Here is a 20132-nt window from a genome sequence, read left to right as displayed (position 1 = left end):
AGAAAGTATCCAGAGCACGTTTGTAATAGGAAATAGCTGAGGTCAAAACCTATTTGGCTATTACTTGGCTTTATCTGTTAAAGCCTAGAAAGCTGTACTGTCAAGGGGCTGACTCCCAGTAAGTTCTAGTTACCTGGGGACATTAGGATACACCTTTAATCCAATCTGTGAACTGTGAGGATTGAAGGAAAAGGAAGGAGTGTGAACTTTGGATCCTATTTAACATTATAGGTGTGTGTGTGTGTGTGTGTGTGTGTGTGTGTGTGTGTGTGTGTGTATGAGACCTGATTCCTTGGTTCCCATTCTTATCGGGACTGTCAATCCGACTCTCCTCTCACCCCTAACTGGTTGTGTTAATTCCAGGAAGGTGCTTGATGGGTGTCACTTGAAGTCCTTTGATTTCAAGGAAGCATGGAGTAATGACTCTGAAGCTAGAGGACGTGGATTCAGATCCTGCTTCTGATGATTTATCTGTATGACCTTAGCTTCTCTGGGTCATTGTTTTCTCAGTTATTAAATAAAGGGGTTGGATTATGACTTCTAAGGTCCCTTCTAATTCCTGCACTGTGATAGCATGAATTGCAGGCTCTTGGGGGTTGTCCTCTCTCATTGAAGGGTGAAAGGCTTAGTGACTTAAAAAAGGAAGGCCTCTGTCTTCCTTTGGAACTTTCCAAAATTTGAATTCTAACAATATTTATTTGCCTTCCTCGTCCTAAAGATTATACTACTACCATCATTTGTTGAAATGGGCATCACAGTCCTATGACTGTTAGTCATAATAAATGCATTTTTCTACTGAAGGAGCAGATAAGTGACCATTTCAAATAATCTCCTTGGGTGGCAGAGGGAATATCTGACCCCTTGCCCAGTTCAGCAGAGGGTATTTAACATACTAGCCTCACACTTTTGACAACTGTCAGCTTGCTACTGACTCTAAATTCCAGATGAGCAGGCAAAATAAAAAGACATTTTCCAAATGACAGCAAGTCTATTACAGGCAGTCTTATAAAAGAAGCCTTTTAGTGTCAGAAGATAATGAAAATACGTGTTACCTATGACTGAGCTAAAATGATGCCATGACCTGGCAATTTCTATTCACTGCTGACACATTTCAGTGTGGGACAACCTCATCACCGCCTTCATGTAAATGTAATAGGATTCCGTGGTCTTGTATATCGCCAGACTGCCTCTAACTTGTGTGAGAAGCAGCAGGGGCTCCAAGGGAGAGCTCAGAAGCTGAATGGGTTTCTTTTTTTCCATTTATTTTTAAAATGCAAATTACACTAATAAGTCAAAAAAATCACTTCTGTTAAAAATACATTCAGAATTAACAAATGCCAAGGAAAAGGAAAGAAAAAGACACATCAGAATCATAACTCTTGCCTTCTGAATATTAGGTTTTATAACAAAAGCCCAGCCTAGAAAAATAGCATTCTTTCCTGGATTTTGAGGAGGATACAGCTGCTGAATAACTTGGATGTTATTCCAGATATAGTCACACTACTGTGCTCAGAATTGTTCCCACGACAGTTCTGTCCACTGAACATTGTTTAGTAGTCAACATCATTTCTTGTTTTAATGTGTGAAGGGGGTGATGGTGACTTGGCTGCAACATAAAGTAGGACTATGAGGGCCTATTATGTGCTGGGTGTGTATATATGCACACACCCATACATACATACACATGTACGCTACAGCAAAACCTCATTAAGACAAGCATGTACCGGGGAATCTCGAGTGTAGCATCTGTGTATTGATGCCAAAATACCAGCTCAGGGTCAACATTTTTTCCCCCAATTTGTTATTCAAACATTCAGGAAATGTGCATGAGAGGAGGTTTCACTGAGAAATTTGAGATTTTATGTTTATACATGTATATATAGACTCACATGTATAAGCCACTGGAAAAAAATGCAAGTATAATTCCTGGAACCTGTCTTTGTAGCTTACTTTCCAATGGTGAACTTTTGTTTCTCTGTTTTCTAGACAATTTTTAAAATAATATATATAATATATATATATATTTTTGCGTGTGATACAGATATCCATGCAAACACAGTAAACAGGACTTGGTTCTGTAGATATGGGCAGGCTCAGGTTCCACACAGGTCATCTCAGAACCTCCACCAAGGAGAAAAAATTAGGAAAAGAGTCATTCTTTGTCAACTTAAGATGTTCTAAGCCCTGGATTTCACCTGCCCCTTCAAGGTGGTGGGAGGGCATTATTTTTTCCTCCTTGTCTGAAGTGTTCCAAGATAGTTTCAAAAAAAGAAACAAGGCCAATCCAAGTTCCCGAAAAGCCTGAACAAATATGTTTACCGCTAATGAAAGCCATATAGTGCCTGAAAATACAGTTCAGATTCAAAACAAAACAAAATTTCCTAGGAGTTCAGAGTATTCCATAAACACATTGACCTACTATTAAGTTCCCAAAGGCATCTTGTTGCCAACTACATAACAGCACAGTTTTTTTTTTCAGCCACAATAATACAGGAAGATTAAAATACACACTCTAACACACAACAGATCCCCCAAATACCACAAAGAGATCTCAAATATTTCACCAAGGTAACTATTTCCCCTCCCTACCCCCCACCCACAAAAAATAATCTCATATGCAGAAGTTAGAAAAAAAAGGTTCACTTACATCAGATCTTCCATTTGAATTAGATATAAAAGAGTAAACATAGCTAATACATATTCAGTTGGCCTCTGTTGATAGAAATCTGCAGATGTTTCTGGAGTTAGTAAAAGACATATTGGAAGTTAGAAAAGCACCTAGAGTGCAATAAATAAGAATAATGGGGTTAACGAAGCTGTTTCCAGGAAGGTTAGTAGTCTAATGAGTTTTGCTTTGTGTCTCCCAACACCCCCCTCCCTTCGTCCCCCTCCCCAAGACCTTATTTAGTATTATAAAGATTATAGTCAAGATTATTATTGTTATCGTTACTGTTTGGCCACTGTGTCGGCTCAATAGTAAAGCACTTTACTGACAGCTGGCAGTTTATCCCGCAGAAGCTCTGGAGCTGCTGAACTAGGCAGTCTTGTTCCCTGACATGAAGCATGCTGACTTCAAACTTGGTTTGTTTTCCCCAGAATTCACAGCAGCCTGAAGGAAGTTACTTCAGAGAGCCTGCACTGAGTTTCTCTGGTGTACAACTTGGATGGGTTAAGGCAAGTATGTACTGTACAGCCTTTAGGGCAAACAACCTGCCGTCTATATAGACTTCAGTTACAAGGTCATCATGGTATTATTTTATTATTACTGTTACCATTATTACTATTTTGTAACAACACTAAGGAGACTTGGTGCTATCAGGTGGATGGAGGGCTGTCGAATGATTCTGAACTGGATGATGCCATAACTCAGGCTCTCCCATTAGTTGGAATGCAGAAGGTAAAGGTAAAGAATGGGCAGCAGAGGGTGCCAACACTCCTCCTTTTGGACCTTCCAAAGGCCTGGCAGTTGTCTGTACATGCAGGAAATCCAAGATAGAGGGTCTCCTGGGCATCTGTCTGTGTTTGTTAGGAAAAAGAGGCCAAGTAGAACTATTTATTTTTGTGTCTCAGCTGATGCTTGATGGTGGTGGTTGTTGGTTTTTTATTTTTATTTTTATTCTTAAAACACAGATAAGTTGCTTCTTGCTCTTTGTAAAACACAGGAGGCCATTGTGAAACAAGTTCTTTGAAAGGTCCTTGAGCAGACACACTGAAGTCACGTAGCTTACTTGGACCTAAAGGAGAGATGGAGGGAAAAAAAGATGTTTGTAAATCAACTGGGAGATGGATTAAGGGATACTATTCATCACCTTCCCTCCCTTCTCCAGGCACAAATGAAGGGCATGCCAAAAGGGTTTCTAGAAGGATCTTTTCTTTCTTCTTGTTCCCCCCAAAACAAACAAACAAACCAACTCTCTTGACTTCAGAGTCCACCATCATTAGTTCTGCTGCTCAAATAGGTTAGGAGAGGGAATACAAATCTTCTAGGAGTTCTCTGTGGGAATCAGCATGCTGCTGATTACTTCCACCACCACCCCCCCGCAACAAAAAAAACCCTACAGCAAAACAAAAAAATGTCAAAGCAAATTACTTTGACTTCAAAATTTAACCTGTAAATGTGAGTATATTCTAATAGAGCAGTCTCAAGGATGGCAGCACTATCCTTCCTCTGTATGTATTCAGCCCATATGAAGGAGGCTCTCAGATCAGAGGGGATGGCTAGACTGTAAAGACATGAAATTCCTTTTCTTCCCAGGCTTAACAGGATGTAAGCTGGAAGATCACCTGAAGAACTATGAATCAACAAAGCCAGAGACACTTGAACTGAATGTGGGAGTAGCAGAAAAAAAAAGAAAAAAGAAAAAAAAAAAGAAAAAAAACTTCTCATTTAAGACATTTGTGGCAGTGTTTTGAGAACACTGTTCAGGGTCTTAGTCACACAACTTCTGTCATGTTTAATGGAAACCCCTGCAGCTAGAATGGCACACAGCTATCAAAGCACACTCCTCTCAGTCTAAGGAATCCCTCATTCTTTTCAGTAGCTTTTTATATGTGTTTTTATTGTGCTTGAACAGCTCATAATGGTAAATTACTTTGATCTGTAAATCTTTATGTTTGTTGATGGAAATGTTGCAAAGGTTGCAAACCAGGTACACAAAAATGACATATTGGAAACTCCTACATCTTAGGCCATCTTCTATGAATTAGATTTGTGTTGGGCTGAGGGCTTATTATTCACTTGCTTGAACAGATAGTAGCTCTCAAATTTCTGGCCTTTCTAATTAGAAGCAGTGCAGTGGAGTGGAAAGACCACTGAATCTAGGATTAGGGAATCTGGGCTCATATGCTGGTACTGTTACCAGCTACCAAGTATGACCTTGGGCCAGTCATCTAACAATTCATCTGCAGGTCTCAGTTTTCTCATCTGTAAAATGAGTGGGTGGGATTAGAATGATCTCTAAAGTTTCTTCCAGCTCTAAATGAATGATCCTATAAATTCTTGAGGGCTACAAAGTTGGAAGAGGCACTCTCATTCAAAAAAAGTACAAATAAATTACTTTCAGAAGGAACCAAAGAAAATGTTAGAAGTCAAAATAAAGAAATCCAGATGACGAGTGTGAAGAAGTGGAATTGAGAGAGTACTGTATTGCTGATTGAATACAGGGTTTGGCTTAATGAATTGCTGTCATCAAATCCTTCCCCAGATCGTTCTTAGCCTTTTCATGCTGGATGAGTCACTTAATCTCTTTAGGCCTCCATTTTCTCATTTTTAAAATGAGGAGAGTAGATTCAGTGACCTCAAAGGTGTCTTCCAACTCTAAATCTATGAATCTATGAGCATAAGAGAATATGGATAGTCATTTTGTGTTAAATTCTCCTTAGACTTTAATTTGGGGAATTTTTTTAGGGGACCATGGAAAGAACTCTTCATTACGTAAATTTTAAAATGTTAGTGATGCATGTAAACACCCCTACCTGTCCCTTGAATTCCCATCTTATTGAAGTAAGACAATTTATTTTCTGGGACATGAAGTTGGAATATTCTGTTATCATTTAAATAGTTAAATGGTGTCACTAAGGCAAAATCAATTGGTTACAAGCATGTGATCCATCACATCTTGTCTCCTCTAGCAGACTGTCCCCTTTATCATCCCCACTCTGTTACTTATCTTTTAATTTCTCTCTATGGGCTGCTTTCCTACTGCCTACAAATATGCCCATGTCTCCCTCATCCTCAAAATTCCCCAGTTGATTCATCCATCCCTACTAACTATTGTCCTATATCTTTTCTCCCCTTTCTGGCTAAACTCCTTGAGAAGATTATAGTCTATCTGTACTTCTTTTCTTCTCACTTCTTTCTTCCTAACTATGCAGTTAGGAACCTTTGCTTCTGACCTCATTATTCAAATGAAACAGCACTCTTCAAAGTTACCAATGATTTCTCACTTTTTTAATGTTACCAATGATCTCTTGACAAATTTAGTGTGAATTTTTACTTCTTGTCCCCCGTGTCTGGAACTCTCTCCATTCTCATCTTTGTCTACTGGCTTCCCTGACTCCCTTCAAATATTTGCAAAATCCACCTTCTACCAGAAGCCTTTCCCAATCCCCCTTAATGCCAATGCCATCCCTCTCTTTGCTGTTCAATTGTTTCAATCATGTCTGACTCTTTATGAGCCCATTTGGAGTTTTCTTGGCAAAAGATAATGGAATGATTTGCCATTTACTTCTCCAGGTCATTTTATAGATGAGGAAACTGAGGCAAACAGGGTTAAGTGACTTGCCCAAGGTCACACAGTAAGTGTTTGAGGCAAGATTTGAACTCAGGAAGATGAATCTTCCTGGCTTCAGGCTGGCATTCTATCCACTTAGAGTCTAATGGGAGAGACAACATGAAACCATGTACGATAAGCTATATGAAGGATGAATAAGAGAAAACTAGCATCGAGGTCGCTGCTCCTTCCTTAACGTTAAATTTCTCTAATTCATCTTTTATATGCTTATTGTCATAGTTGCTCTCATGTTGTCTCCATTAGATTGTAAGATCCTCAAGAACAGTTACTGCCTTTTGTCATTCTTTGTAGCTTGTGTACATATGTGTATTTATAGAGTTTTTCTGGTTCTGCTTATTTTACTCTACATTAATGCATATATACACATATGCTTCTTTTGGATGTTACATCTATTTTTTAGATGGTGAAGTAATATTCCATTACACTTATGTACTACTATTTCTTTAACTATTCACTAAATGATAATCCAGGAAATTTTGTTTCATGTTCTTTGCTATCATAAAAGAGGGCTTCTATGAATATTTGGTTTATTGATAACTTCCTTCCTGAAATTGACTTCCATGGAACATATAACGAGTATCTCTGGGTCAAAGGCCATAGGTATTTTACAACTTTCTTAATATAATTTTAAATTGTTTTCCACAATGGTCCGATGAAGTTACAACTTCCTCACAGTATAGGTATGTATATTTTTCTGTAGCTTGTCCAGCTCTATTTCTATCTCTTTGTCATCTTTACCAATTTGTATGAAGTTAAACTTGAGTGGTTTTGAGTCATGTTGAGTCTTATTCTTAATAAGTTTGAGAAGCTTTTTCTATGGTGGTTTAGAGTTTGCAATTCTTTTGAGAATTCTTTGCACCCATTGATTACTTATCCTTTGAGGTATGACTTTTAGATCAAGTACTTTTTTATAGAGCATACAATAACATGTTGGTACAAAATTTAAATGTCATTATCTACCATTAGCATTCATTTCTGTGAATCTAAATTTTCTTTCATATGTTTCTTGTTAATTTGTTTCCTCTCAGCAGCATCTGTTGATCAGCAAAGAGGAAATTCATATGACTGTCTGATAGAGACAATGAATATCACTGGAGCTGACTAGGAGGAACGGCAATGTCTGGTGGGTGTTGACGGGCTGTTTCTGAGCATGGGCATATTTTCATTCTCTGCTTGGGCTGAAATTATGTGAGATCATGATTAGAGACAGCTTTTTATGAGTGACATGTGGATGTATTTGTTGGCTTCTGCCTTATGACAGTCTTCCTTCTGTGCATTTAATAAAAGGAACAGAAATGTGCATATGCATTTTGCCTCTTGCAACACAATAGAATCATTTACATAAGGAAGAAGGCAGCACTGAAATATTAAAAAATCATATTTCCAAGAGTCATCATTCTGGTTTTCTTTGTCTCAGACACATGTCCTTACATATCTCCTGATTTCTCTGTGATGCTCATTTTTTTTCCTCCATGGTAGCTATAAATATAACCAGCTTTCTTTTTTCCTTCTTCATCACATCTCCTATTTTGCATTAAATTTTAAGAAATAAGTTTTATTGATGCCATTTTTTTATCGCAGTCATATTTGGATTTATCCTTTCCCCTCTACCCAGTGAATAACACATCCTTCTTGAAACAAAGAAAAATAATCAAGCAAAACCATCCAGTGCAGTTATGTGCCCGGATATGCAACATTCTATACATGCAGTTCCTCACTCCTCCATCTAAAGAAGGGAGGTACTTTTCATTATCTCTTCTCAAAGATTAAGACTGATTATTAACATTACTCAAAGTTCATGGTTGTTTTGGTGGTTTTTTGTTCACATTATTGTCCCTGCATATAATCTTTAGTTCTGCCTACTTCTCTTTGAATTACTTCCCTAGGAATCATTTCACACTTTAAATTCTTTGTATTCAACCTTTCTCATAGGGTTTCCATTACATTCACATTACATATGTGAAAGTTTGTTCCAATAAATGTTCACTAATTAATAAACACACACCTTTTTTTTTGCCACCATAAAAGTGCTGCTATAAATATTTTCGTAAATCTGAGCCTCTCCCCATCCTTGACCTCCTGGGGATATAGGCTAGCAATATACACTGGGGCATTTCTTTACTGTGAGTGAGTGAATCTGCTTTGCTTTGAATGAGTGAATTACAGAAACAATGATTGTCTTATTCCATTTAATGGCGGACATCATTAACACATTTTAACCAAATCCTTGCATGATGTTGTAAAGCCCCTTTGTAACATTATTTGGTCACTTCCTCAAGACTCAAACCAAGGAGAACATTCTTCCCATGGAACTAATGGTGCCCCAGAGTGTTGCCTTGATTAATGTTCTTCTGTTAATTCAGTGAATGATGTTAGAAGGCCTGTAGAACATGTGCCTGTAGAATCATCTTTGGTTTAGTTAGGCATTGGTTATCTAGTCTGTAGATCTTCCAAACCCTGCCTGCTTTGTAGCCACTGGGCAGTTCCACCAGAGGTGCTGCCAAGGCGTAGGGAGGGAGAAAAGAAAGGAAATGTTAATGAGAACATATTAGAACATAAAATTCATGCAATATTATAGCTCATTTACTAGATAGGGAGACTGAGGCTCAGATATTACATGATTTATTAGTAGCTTGAGTTGAAGGTTTAGCTAAAAAAAATCTTTGAATTTCAATTATCTGTCTTTTCTTCTATAGCTAAGTGTAAGTTCTTTGTAGAATTTTCTTAGTATTTATGATTTAAAAGGCTATCAAGACAAACTGACATTATGCTTCAAACCTATGACATTAAAAACACAAGTAAAAATTCGTATGGAACTTTATAATAGTTAAGAATGTTTGGGATGTTACTTTCAAAATAGAAAAATTTCTTAGTTTCTTCAGAGTGCTATCTACATGTCCGGTATTGTGTGAGACATGGTTGTACAGTGGAAAAGGGATTAGTTGTTCAGAGGACATAGGTTCAAATCCTGCCTGCAACAACCTGTGTGACCCTGGGCAAGTCACTTTAGTGTTCTGTGCCTCAGTTTCCTCAATTGTAAAATGAAGGGATTGAACAAGATAACCTCTAAGGTCATTTTGACCTTTGAATCGTAAATGATCCCAAATCTCCCCAATTATAATTGATTTCTTGAATGAATGCATAAAAATATCATATCACATACTTACCACTGCCAGTTACTCTGTTTATTTGTACAAATACAAGCAAGCAGTCTCTATCCTCAGGGAATTAATAGGGGAAGACCACATATACAGAGCAGCTGTAGCTGGGGAAGGGTGTTTGGAAAGTATCAATTTTATTACTGTCCTCAGAACTAGAGTTGGAAAAGGGTGTGGAGAGAGCACATGCCAAGTGGTGTGTTGCAATAGGAAGATGACCAAAGAGTAGCATAGTGGGTCTGGGACAGAGCTAAACATGGTAAATACTAGGCAGAAGCCCAGTGTCCAAGGATGGGAGCTAGTGTGTAGGAGCATGCAACCTCTTCGGCAACAGGGATGGGGAGCCTGTGGCTTTGAGGGCACATGTAGCATTCTAGGTCCTTGTGTGTGGTCTTCTGACTGAGTCAAAGTTTTATAAAACAGATCCTTTTATGAAGGGAATTTGTTATGTGAAGTTTAGATTCACTCCAAGGGTCATATCTGAGAATATGTGAATCTAAACTTCATATAACAAATTCCCCTACCCCTGAGTTCTAGACTATAGGAGAGTATCTTGTCAATGTCACACCCCCTGCTATAATACTGAGAGGCAGAATGAGGATGTGGAGAGAAAATTGGCTTAGGAGTAAGGCAGAGATGGGATCAAAGCCCCTGCTAATATACATTGTCCACGTCACCCTGAACAAATCAATTAGTCTCAGAGTCCCATGCCTTTGCCTGTTCCTCTGGTTGCAAAGTAGGTGCACACTTGCACTGATAAAGGGAGTTTCCTCACTGGGAGTTTCCAATAGCAATGAAATAGCAGGTATGTACTAATGTTATCTCCCTGACTAAATCATAAACTTGAAGGAAGGGACTATATATCTTATTTTAGCTTTGTATCTTCAGTACCTGGTACAGCACTTTGAATTGATTAAGTGTCTATTGACTGAAAAAATTAATAAGGATATTCTATGTCCAAATATGGAAAAAATTTAAATATGACTACTAAGTCTTATCATTAGTACCTCCACTGTTCTAGGTGGTGCAGAGGCTAGAGCACCAGGCCTGGAGTTAAGAAGACTTTTGTTCAGATTTGGCTTCAGGCACTTTCTAGCCGGGTGTTGTTTGTCTAGTTGTTTCAGTTCTGTTTGACTCTTTGTGATCTCATCTGGAGTTTTCTTGGCAAAGATACTGGAGTGGTTTGCCATTTCCTTCTTCAGCTCATTTTATACATGATGAAATTCAGGCAAACAGGGTTAAGTGACTTGCCCAGAGTCATGTTGCTAGTATCTGAGGCCAGATTTGAACTCTGGTCTTCCTGACTCTAGGAGTGGCTTCTGGCCACTGTACCATGTAGTTGCCCATTTGGGTCACTTAATCTTTGTCTGCCTCAGTTCTCTTTGTCTTCCTCCAGTTTCCTTAGGGATATAAATAGCATTTACCTCTCAGAGTTTTTCTAAGGAAAAAAGTGAAATAATATTTGTAAAGCACTTTTGAAACTTAAAGTACTTTATAAATATTATTTTTAATTTCTCCTATATGTCTCCTTCTTTGCACTTACACAGGAGTCATTCTAGAACAGGCTTTCATCACATCATTAATGGACCAATGTAATAATCTGATTATTCTCCATGTCTCATGCCTGTCTGTCTGGTCTGTCTTTCTTCACTCCAATCCATTTTCCATTCAGCTACCAAGTGATTTTTAATTAAATTTTATTTTTTTCAATTAGTAAAAATTTGCCTCCTCTCCCTCTAAATTATCCTTTCTCCAACAAGAACATACACACACATAAAACCAAAACCATTGTTATAAGCATGTACAGTCAAACAAAAAATAATTCTGCATTCGACATGTCTAAAAGAAAAAAATGTGTGTGTATATGTATACATATATGCATACATGTCTATACACAGACACACAAGCATATTTTGATTTTTCACATGTCCGATGTGGAAATCAGGTTTGTGTATACATTTAAACACATGCACAGTGGACACATAGCTACACAACGTGTATCTATGTACAAATACACAAATATTTACACACAAATACATGGCAGCATCTCCCTAAATATACTTATTATATTCTGTTGTATAGATATGCAATTGAATGTACACCTCCATGTATACATACATATGTGTGTCTGCATATGTGTATATAATTTGTACTATACGTCCATCAGCTCTCTATCAGGAGATAGGTACCAGCTTTCATCGGTCCTCTGGCATCATGGTTGGTCATTCGGTTGCATCAGAGTTATCTAAGTCTTTCGTCACATAAATGGTTCTCTTGGTTTTGTTTGCTTCATTCTTCATTAATTCGTATGAGTCTTGGCAGATTTATCTAAAACCATCCCCTTAGCATTTTATTGCATTTATATAACATAACTTGTTAAGATATTTTCCAGCTAATGAGCAGTACCCCCTCAGATTACCATGTTTTACACCTCAAAAAGTCATAAATATTTTTTGTATGTTTTCATATGTTTTAGTCAACTGGCAAATAGAACTTTCCCTTCTATTTGCCAGTTGACTGAAATATATTTCTGTACCTAAGTCTGCGTGTGTGCATGTGTGTGTGTGTGTGTGCATGTACGTGTGAGTGTGCATGTACGTGTGTGTGTGCATATGCAAGTGTGCTCTTCCCTCCTTTGACCAGTTCCAAAAAGACTGTGGAGTAAGGTTCAAGTGCAAGCCACCTTCCTTCCTACAGACTTCTACTTGTGTACCCTAATTCTGTCAGCTATTCTCCCCTAACCTTTCCCCTTACCCATTTAAGATCATCAGGACATAACAAAGCTATTTTCAAGCCTTCTGTCTAGTTAGACTCCTTCTAGGACCCTTAATGATGATAGTATTCAGAGAGGAAACATGAATCATCTCACTATATTAGAACGTAAGCTGTTTATCTTTATTTAAACCCTTATAATTGTTCACCTGTAGCTGTCTCTTTGTTTCTCTTAATTTGAACTGAGATGTTTTATGCAGCTCTGCTCCTTTTCATCAGAAATACTTGGAAATCCTCTATTTCTTTAAATGTTTCTCCTTGCCTCCCCCAGTTTTGCAGGGCAATACGCCTTTGTCTTCTGGAATATCATATTCCAAGGTCTCTGCTCCTTCATAGTGGTAGCTTCTAAATGATGTGTGATCCTAATTGTGGCTCCTATCTACTTGAATGGATACTTTCTGGCTCCTTGCCACATTTTTTCTTTCACCCAAAGTTCTGGATTTTGACTATAATGTTCCCAAGAGTTTTCATTTGGGAGTTTCTTTCAGGAGATTAAATATGGATTCTTTCTATTTCCTTTTTGCCCTCTGTTTCTAAGAGATCAGTGCAGTTTTCTTTGAATATTTCTTGCAATGTGATGTTTAGATTCATTTTTGGTCATGGTTTCAGGTAGTCTAATCATTCATTCTTAAATCATCTTTCTTCAATCTGTTTTCCAGGTCAGTAAGAGCCTCCTAATTAGTGTCCCTTTCTATTCCTCAATGATTATCCATTTTCTACATGAAACAGGACAAATCACTTACCTGTATAAAAATCTTCAGTGCCTTCCTAAAACAATGCGTACTCTAACTAGTCTAATTACTACCTATATAAAATCACCTTTATGATATCTCTAGCTAGTGGCCAAGAGTAGTGGTAGGAAAAGTCGCCATCTTCTCCTGAGGTAGGTCATTATACTTTTGGATAGCCCTAATTATTATGGAGTTCTCCCCATATTGAGCCTAAATCTGATTCTCTTAAATTTCTACCCATTGGAGCTGAATATGTTTTATATCTCAAATATACTGCAAATTCTGAGGGCAGAGACTAGGTTTTTCTAAGTTTTATATCTCTTTTAATGCATAGCACATTGTTTCGCACAAAATAGTTCTCTAACAAATACTTATTTTATGGAAAAAAATACATCATAAATTCAGTTATCACTACACAAAGCACAATGATTGGAATGCATATTGGGTATAGTGCCTTGGACATTGTAGCCATGTAATAAAAGAGTAAATATGCTTAATGCAATAACTTTAACCTCTTCACTTGTGATACGGAATAGATAAGGAAAAATGATGTTTCCTCAGTTTGATGAATTGGCAGTTTTTCTTTTGGTCTTTGCTTTTGGTTCTATAATTATTTTTCTAGGTCAACTTGCCATGGAAATGGGCTGATATCAATACATATGCATACACGTAGGTATGGATATAGATCAATTTTTCCAAGTAAATTTACCTTAAAAAGGATATAAAATAAACTTTGTTTATCAGTAACCTGGAACAATTGCGCTAATGAGCTTTAATCTGATCATGCCTTCCACATTCAATCCAATTCAATTCCACAAACATTAATAAAGATCCAACACTTTACAAATCAGTCTGTGTATTAGGAAGGCTACAAAAATAATTGTCATATACAGTATGGTGATTGAAAGGCAAAGTAGTTTATTATCTTGCAGAGAGATAGTGGGAATCTATTAAATAATGAATAAGTATTACGGTACAACAAATTGGATCTATTTATCTATCCTTGCCCTCAAGAAGCTAAGTGTATTTGACTGCATTTTTGGGCAACTGACATAGTCATGGTATAGTAATACAGAATTATATAATGTTAGAACTAGAAGGCATCTTAATCTTCTACTCTAAGCCCCTCATTTTGAAAATGAGAGACTGGCTTAAGGTCTCACAGCTAGACTTCCACTTCAGCAAAATTAATCAATCTTGATCACATTCATGTTTTTTGGTCTAAGCATACAAATGCAATGATAAATGGAAGACAGGAGCAGTATCCAGACCAAATGGATACTTGTGCTGGAGAACTGATACCTTGTTAGGAGTATGGCTAACATAGGGCTAAGGTTGTCATTTCTGATCCTTTGATATATTACTTTAAAATCAACATGACATCAAAATTTGGCACATCATGCCATGAGAAGTCATTATGTTAGGTACAAGAGTGGGGAATCTGTGGCCTTGAGGTCACATGTGGTCTTCCAGTCCTCATGTGTGGCCTATTAACTGAATCCAAGTTTTACAGAAGAAATCTTTTTATTAAAGGGATTTGTTTTGTGAAGTTTGGATTCAGTCAGAGTGCTGCACAGAGGACCTAGAGAACCACATGTGGTCTTGAGGCCTCAGGATCCCCACCTGTGAATAGTACTGGATAAAAAAAAAAACATCTTGAAGCTATTCTGTCAGGAAAAAAAGTTAGCTGAATATAATTGGTTCTGAATTATTTTCTCATTTCTGCACATCCAAAAAACATTGCAAAAGCAACATCCTTACATGTACATGGGCTGTAGTTGTAAATGAGATGTCTTCTGTGGGCCTTGATAGCCGTAAGAGTCAAATCCACCTATGAAATCAACTGCAAAGAGAAAATTATATTTATTAGAAACAACTTTTAAAAGAGATAAACGGAAGCAAAATTTCACAGAAATTAATATGGAGAGAGCAGCTAATAATCTATTAAACTGAGAGTGACTAATAGTGGGGGATGTAAAAATGGTAGTTCCTTCAAGGTAATGACTTTTTTGTGGTCTCAGAGAATCAATTACAGTTTTACAAGAATTTTCTTACATGTGAAAAAGAATTATGCACTCATCTCAAATTAGAAAGGTCTAATTGGAATTTTTTTCTCACTCCATCTTCATGCTGGTTCCTTAGTCTCCTGACTCCTGACGGTAAGGGAGAAACTTACAAAAATGTAAGGAGACTGAAGCATCCGTTAGCTTGTCATGATGTTGACAATGAATTAAAGTATTGAAAAATCTGGTTTCCATGAGAGTAAAATAGGATGCTGTGATTTTGCACGAGGGGGACAAGGTAAAGTTTTACAGGCAGTGGGTCTGACATTCAACACAAACCAGCAGTTAGAACACACAGCAAGCATGTTCTATATATTGTAAGAAACTGTAATTCTCCATTTTTTCTTTTAGCAAAAGGGATTGAATCATGTCTCCTCACCAAAAACAATTACATGCACTGAGAATGACAGAAAAGGCAAGATATAAGTAGATAATATCTGACATCTTCATATTGTCTGATATCTTGTTAGTGGTCAGAGGTGAGAGGAGAAAGAGGCTAGAAATTGAGTTTCCACAGAAGAAATTTTCATAGATATGAAAAGTAGATATCTTTTTTGGGGGGAGGGAGGTCAGGAATCTGGTAATTATTGGTGAAACATAAGTGAACAAGGTCTTTATCTGGAACAGTGAATAGAGAGGTGAACTTGGAGTCAGGGAGATCTGAGATCAAATACTACCTTAGATTCTTACTGGCACGATTAACATGGGGTAAGTCACTTAAACCTGTGTTTATCCCAGTTTTCTCACCTGTAAAATGGGGATAATAATAGTATCGACCTCCCATGATTGTCATGAGGATCACCTATTAGAAAAGCGATTATAAATGCTGTTATTTCTGATATCAGAATCTTGTAAGGAAAGTCTGTTCTAAAAATAAGTTTTGCTTAGGAACCATGGAAATAAATTGACTCATAATGAGAACAGGTTCAGCTACTGGGAAGCTTGCTGTGACATGGACCTGAGAACCTCACTTTTAGCCACTATAGGAAGTGAGAGGAATATTCCAGCATCCAACATGAGTGCTTGTGCTTTTGCAGGTTTTGTACACGTCCAATACTAACTACTTATTCTCAAAACGCAACTTAGTCTCCCTGTTATGTAGAAGCAGCTAGCTGTTACCGAACAAAGTCAGGAAGAACTCACTTTCAAACTTGCTTCAGATACATTCTAGTGAAATGAACCTGGACAAGTTCCTTAATCACTTTCAGCCTTAGTTTTTTCATCTCCTCCTCTACTTCCCTAATCAATTCACACTCTCTACTTCAGCCCTTCCAAAACTTTTCATCTGACCTCAAACATTCCCTGGTTCCTCTTCCCTTACTTTCTCAACTGAGAATCTTGCCTCACATTTTATAGGAGAAATCGAGGCCATTTACTATGAACCTCCCCTCCTCTTCTTTTCCTTATCTTATCACTCAAGTGCCCTTTGCCATTTTCTCCTCTACCTCTGCCTCACAGGATGAAGTAGCCTTACTCTTCTACCTGTTCAAATGATCCTATTTCATCCTCCTCCAGTTGACTGCCCTTCTGTCATCTCCACTCTCACTTACTTTCAATCTCTTCTTCTCTACTGACTTATTTCCTACTATCTACAAAACTTGTCTACATCTTCCCTATCCTGAAAAAATACCCTCACTTGATCTTTCCATCCCCACTAGCTATTGTCCTATATCTACTTTTGCCCTTTGTAGTTAAACTCCTTGAAAAGGTCATCTATAATAGGTGCCTCCACTTTCACTCTCTTAATCCCTTACCATCTGGTTTCTGACCATTTCCTACCAAAACTGCTCTTTCCAAAGTTGCTATTGAGCTTTGTTGCTAATGGCCTTTTCTCAATCCTTATTCTCCCTGAACACTACTGATCCACTCTCTCTTTCTTGATACTCTCTCTTCTCTAGGTTTTTGGGACATCATTCTCTCCAGATTTTCCTCCAATCTCACTGCCCCTTCTCTGTCTCCTTTGCTGGATCCTCCTCCAGATCACATTCTTTGTTCAAAGACGTCCCCCTCAGGGCTCTGTCCTGGGCCATCTTCTCTCTTTACACTACTTTACTTGGTAATGTCATCAGCTTCCTTGGATTTAGTTACCATCACTATTCTCGAGTCTACATATCCTATTCAAATTTTTCAGCTGACCTCCAATCTTGCATTTCCAAATGCTCTTCAGACACCTTGAACTGGATGCCTAGTATACATCTCAAACTGAACATGGCCCTAAACAGAACTCATTACCTTTCCCTCAGATGCTGGCCCTTTCCTACTTTTCCTATTACTGTAGAGGGCAACACCATCCTTCCAATCCCTCAGGCTCACAAACTAGGAGTTATTCTGAAATTCCTCACTAACTCTCACCCCTACCCCCTCACATCCAAGGTGTTGCCAAAGTCTGTCAATTTTATCTTTTCAATATTTCTCTAAGTCCCCTTCTCTCCTCTGACGTTGCCACCACTGATGCAGGCCCTCATCACCTCACTGCTGGATTATTTCAAAAGCCTTCTGGTGGGTCTGTCTGCCTCAGCTCTCTCCCTGCTCCAATCCATCTTCCATTTAGCCATGAAAGTTATTTTCCAAAAGTACAGGTCCAATCATCACACACACACACACACACACACACACACACACACTCACACACACTCTTTCTCTCTCTCTCCCTCCCCTCAGTAAACTCTGGTGGCTTCCTGTTGCCTCTGGAAGCAAATATGAAATGCCTTATTTGGCAATGAGAGAGCCCTTTATGATCTAGCCTCCTCCTACCTTTCCAGTCTTCTTACACCTTACTCCCAGAAACATATTCTTCAATCCAATGATACCTCCTGGCTGTTCTACAAACTAGACACTCCATCTCTGGGCTCTGGGAATTCTCTCTGGCTCTCTCCCATACCGGAACACTCTTTCTCCACCATTCTTGACAACTGATCTTTTGGGCTTCCTATAAGTCCCAACTAAAATGTCACCTTCTATAGGAAGACTTCCTGGACCATTCTTAATTTCCAGTGCCTTTCCTCTGTTATTTCTCATTTATATATCTCTGTATATCTTGCTTTGTATATATTTGTTTGCATGCTGGCTGTCTTTTGCCTCTTTTTGTATCCTTAGCACAGTGCCTGGCATGTTGTAAGAACTTAATAAATATTTTTTGGCTGATCTCTGCAATGGAGGTAATTACTATTACCTAATTCATAAAGTTGTGAAGAGCAAACAACATGTATAGTACTTTGGAAACTGTAACGGGCCCTATGAATGCTAGCTATTATTATGAGAGAATAAATGACTGAAGGAATAACTCCTTACTCTTAATCTTTTTTAGGGATTATGAAGTTCTAAGAAAGAAACTGAAGACTTTAGGGACACAGATGGTGTTTTTATCACTGCTGCCAATTTAAGGAAGGGATTTCAGAAGAGAAAGGAGGATATGGGAAGTGAACAGCTGGTCAAGAAGAAGGTGTCAGAGAATGGGATTTGTATTCTGGGCCATGCTTTAGATGCAGGAATTATGGGCTCTTAGCCAGGGGTGAAATCTATCTTAAAGAGCAGGCAAATCTATCCACACTATACATACATCTGATTGAAAGGAGTTTATTATGATATTGGAAGTAGGGGGAGGAGACTGCTCACATAGATTTGAATCCATATATGACAATAATACTAGGTAGCATGTATCACATAGAGTAGCAGGTGTCACGTAGGAAAAAGAAAATCAATACAGAAGACCAGTCATTCACAAGAGAATCTATCTAAGAAGGGTAGTAATAACACTAAAGGCCTGGTTGACTAAAGTCAACTGTATATTCCCAGTACAATAGCATTTCAGTTTCTCCTTCCACAGATCCTCATCAACATGTACTTTACCACATTTCTTTTACCCTGCTTGTGTTTTTTCTCACGTGAATATTTCTTGATTTACAACACTATTCTAACACCTACTTTTAAGTAAACTGTTACTTTGAAATACGGTACTCTTCTACTGACATATTCTAGTCATATATCTCATCTAACAAACCCAGTGATTCCTAATAGGGTCAAATTCACCTCTTTGTGTTACAAAATAATTCAGTTTGCTTGCTACCACCTCTACAAGCTTTTTAGTCTCCTAATCTCCAGGAAACTCTCTGTCCCCCACTCCCATCTTTTACAGTGACTTGTGACCCATTTATTGTGAGGCATTCTGCATGGTGGTCATAATGGCTTTCTCACTTCACTATTGAGATTGTTGCCATCTGCCTTAGGGTTGCCTAATTAGCATACCTACACTTGGATTCTTTGGGCCTTTATCATTAACCTTATCGAATCCCCTCAACCTGTGCCTTGGTGGGTCTGATTTGGTTTTAGGTCCTGGTCATGCCTAGTCCTCTTGATTAAGTGTCGGGGAGAGAGGGTATCACCCTAACTCCATTTCAGCCCCTGTATCCAAAAGCTACCATGGCCAAATCTCTGATACCACTTTTCAGCAGACCATTTCTAATCATAAGTATCTGTTGATGACTTCCTGCTTCCACAGTTTTTCCTGCTTTCTTAGGAATTCACAAGAATTTCTTCTTGATGTCTGGCACTGTCAGAGTACCTTAGTTTACAAAGCTTGGACAAATGGTTAGAAACTCCCAGTAGTCTATTTTATCTATATTTAGCCAAAATCCAGACTGGGACAGTTTGTCCTGACACTTCTTTATTCTACCCCTCAACCCATTCAAACCTCATAAGCAGAGTCAGTAGGTATGGAACATCTGCCCAGAAAAATTTACTCATTAATCCCACTGTCTCTTCTTTGGATTCTGAGTAATGTGACAAATATAAGGTAGTGACTCTTCAAAAAATCACCCTGGCCTGGGTTTTTAACTATGATGGATAGCAGCGTACTGCTCTAGCATTTGCCTTAGTCATCTTTCTTGCCTTATTGAAGAGGTTTATAATGTTTATAATGCTTACATTCTTAAAGTCATTTCTTTTTGCATCCCATATCTTAAGGAGGAGCATTTATTTAAAAAAAGTTCCTTTCTTTAATTGAACATTTTGGCAATGATTTTCTCAGATTCATACTTTATGGCTCTGATTTCCATGCCAGTTTCTCCAAAGGGTGTAATGAAGTCTTCATCTCAGCATCTTGGCATATTCCCTATG

General features: G+C 38.0%; 1 protein-coding gene and 1 long non-coding RNA gene across 5 annotated transcripts in view; one reads left to right on the top strand and one right to left on the bottom strand.

Moving 5' to 3' along the window:
- LOC140526746 (uncharacterized) overlaps positions 1-7593 on the top strand; it is an 80613-nt gene extending 73020 nt beyond the window's left edge. For both annotated transcript variants that reach the window (XR_011974512.1, XR_011974511.1), the window contains exon 5: positions 3097-7593. This is a non-coding gene — a long non-coding RNA (uncharacterized lncRNA). The remainder of the gene's footprint in view (positions 1-3096) is intronic.
- Positions 1256-20132, bottom strand: part of NKAIN2 (sodium/potassium transporting ATPase interacting 2) — a 684788-nt gene continuing 665911 nt past the window's right edge. For 2 of the 3 annotated variants that reach the window (XM_072643209.1, XM_072643210.1), the window contains 2 exons: positions 14716-14797; positions 8467-8790 (listed from right to left, as the gene is read on the bottom strand). In XM_072643209.1, the coding sequence (XP_072499310.1) occupies positions 8724-8790; positions 14716-14797 (149 nt within the window). In that variant the 3' untranslated portion in view covers positions 8467-8723. Of the gene's footprint in view, positions 3735-8466; positions 8791-14715; positions 14798-20132 lie in introns of those variants that run through there. The other variant, XM_072643212.1, reaches the window with a different exon arrangement.

Source organism: Notamacropus eugenii, chromosome 2 (genome assembly GCF_028372415.1).
Source record: "Notamacropus eugenii isolate mMacEug1 chromosome 2, mMacEug1.pri_v2, whole genome shotgun sequence".
Lineage (NCBI taxonomy): Eukaryota > Metazoa > Chordata > Mammalia > Diprotodontia > Macropodidae > Notamacropus > Notamacropus eugenii.
Note: the sequence above shows the minus strand (reverse complement) of the source record. Positions and strands in the feature narration are given on the sequence as shown.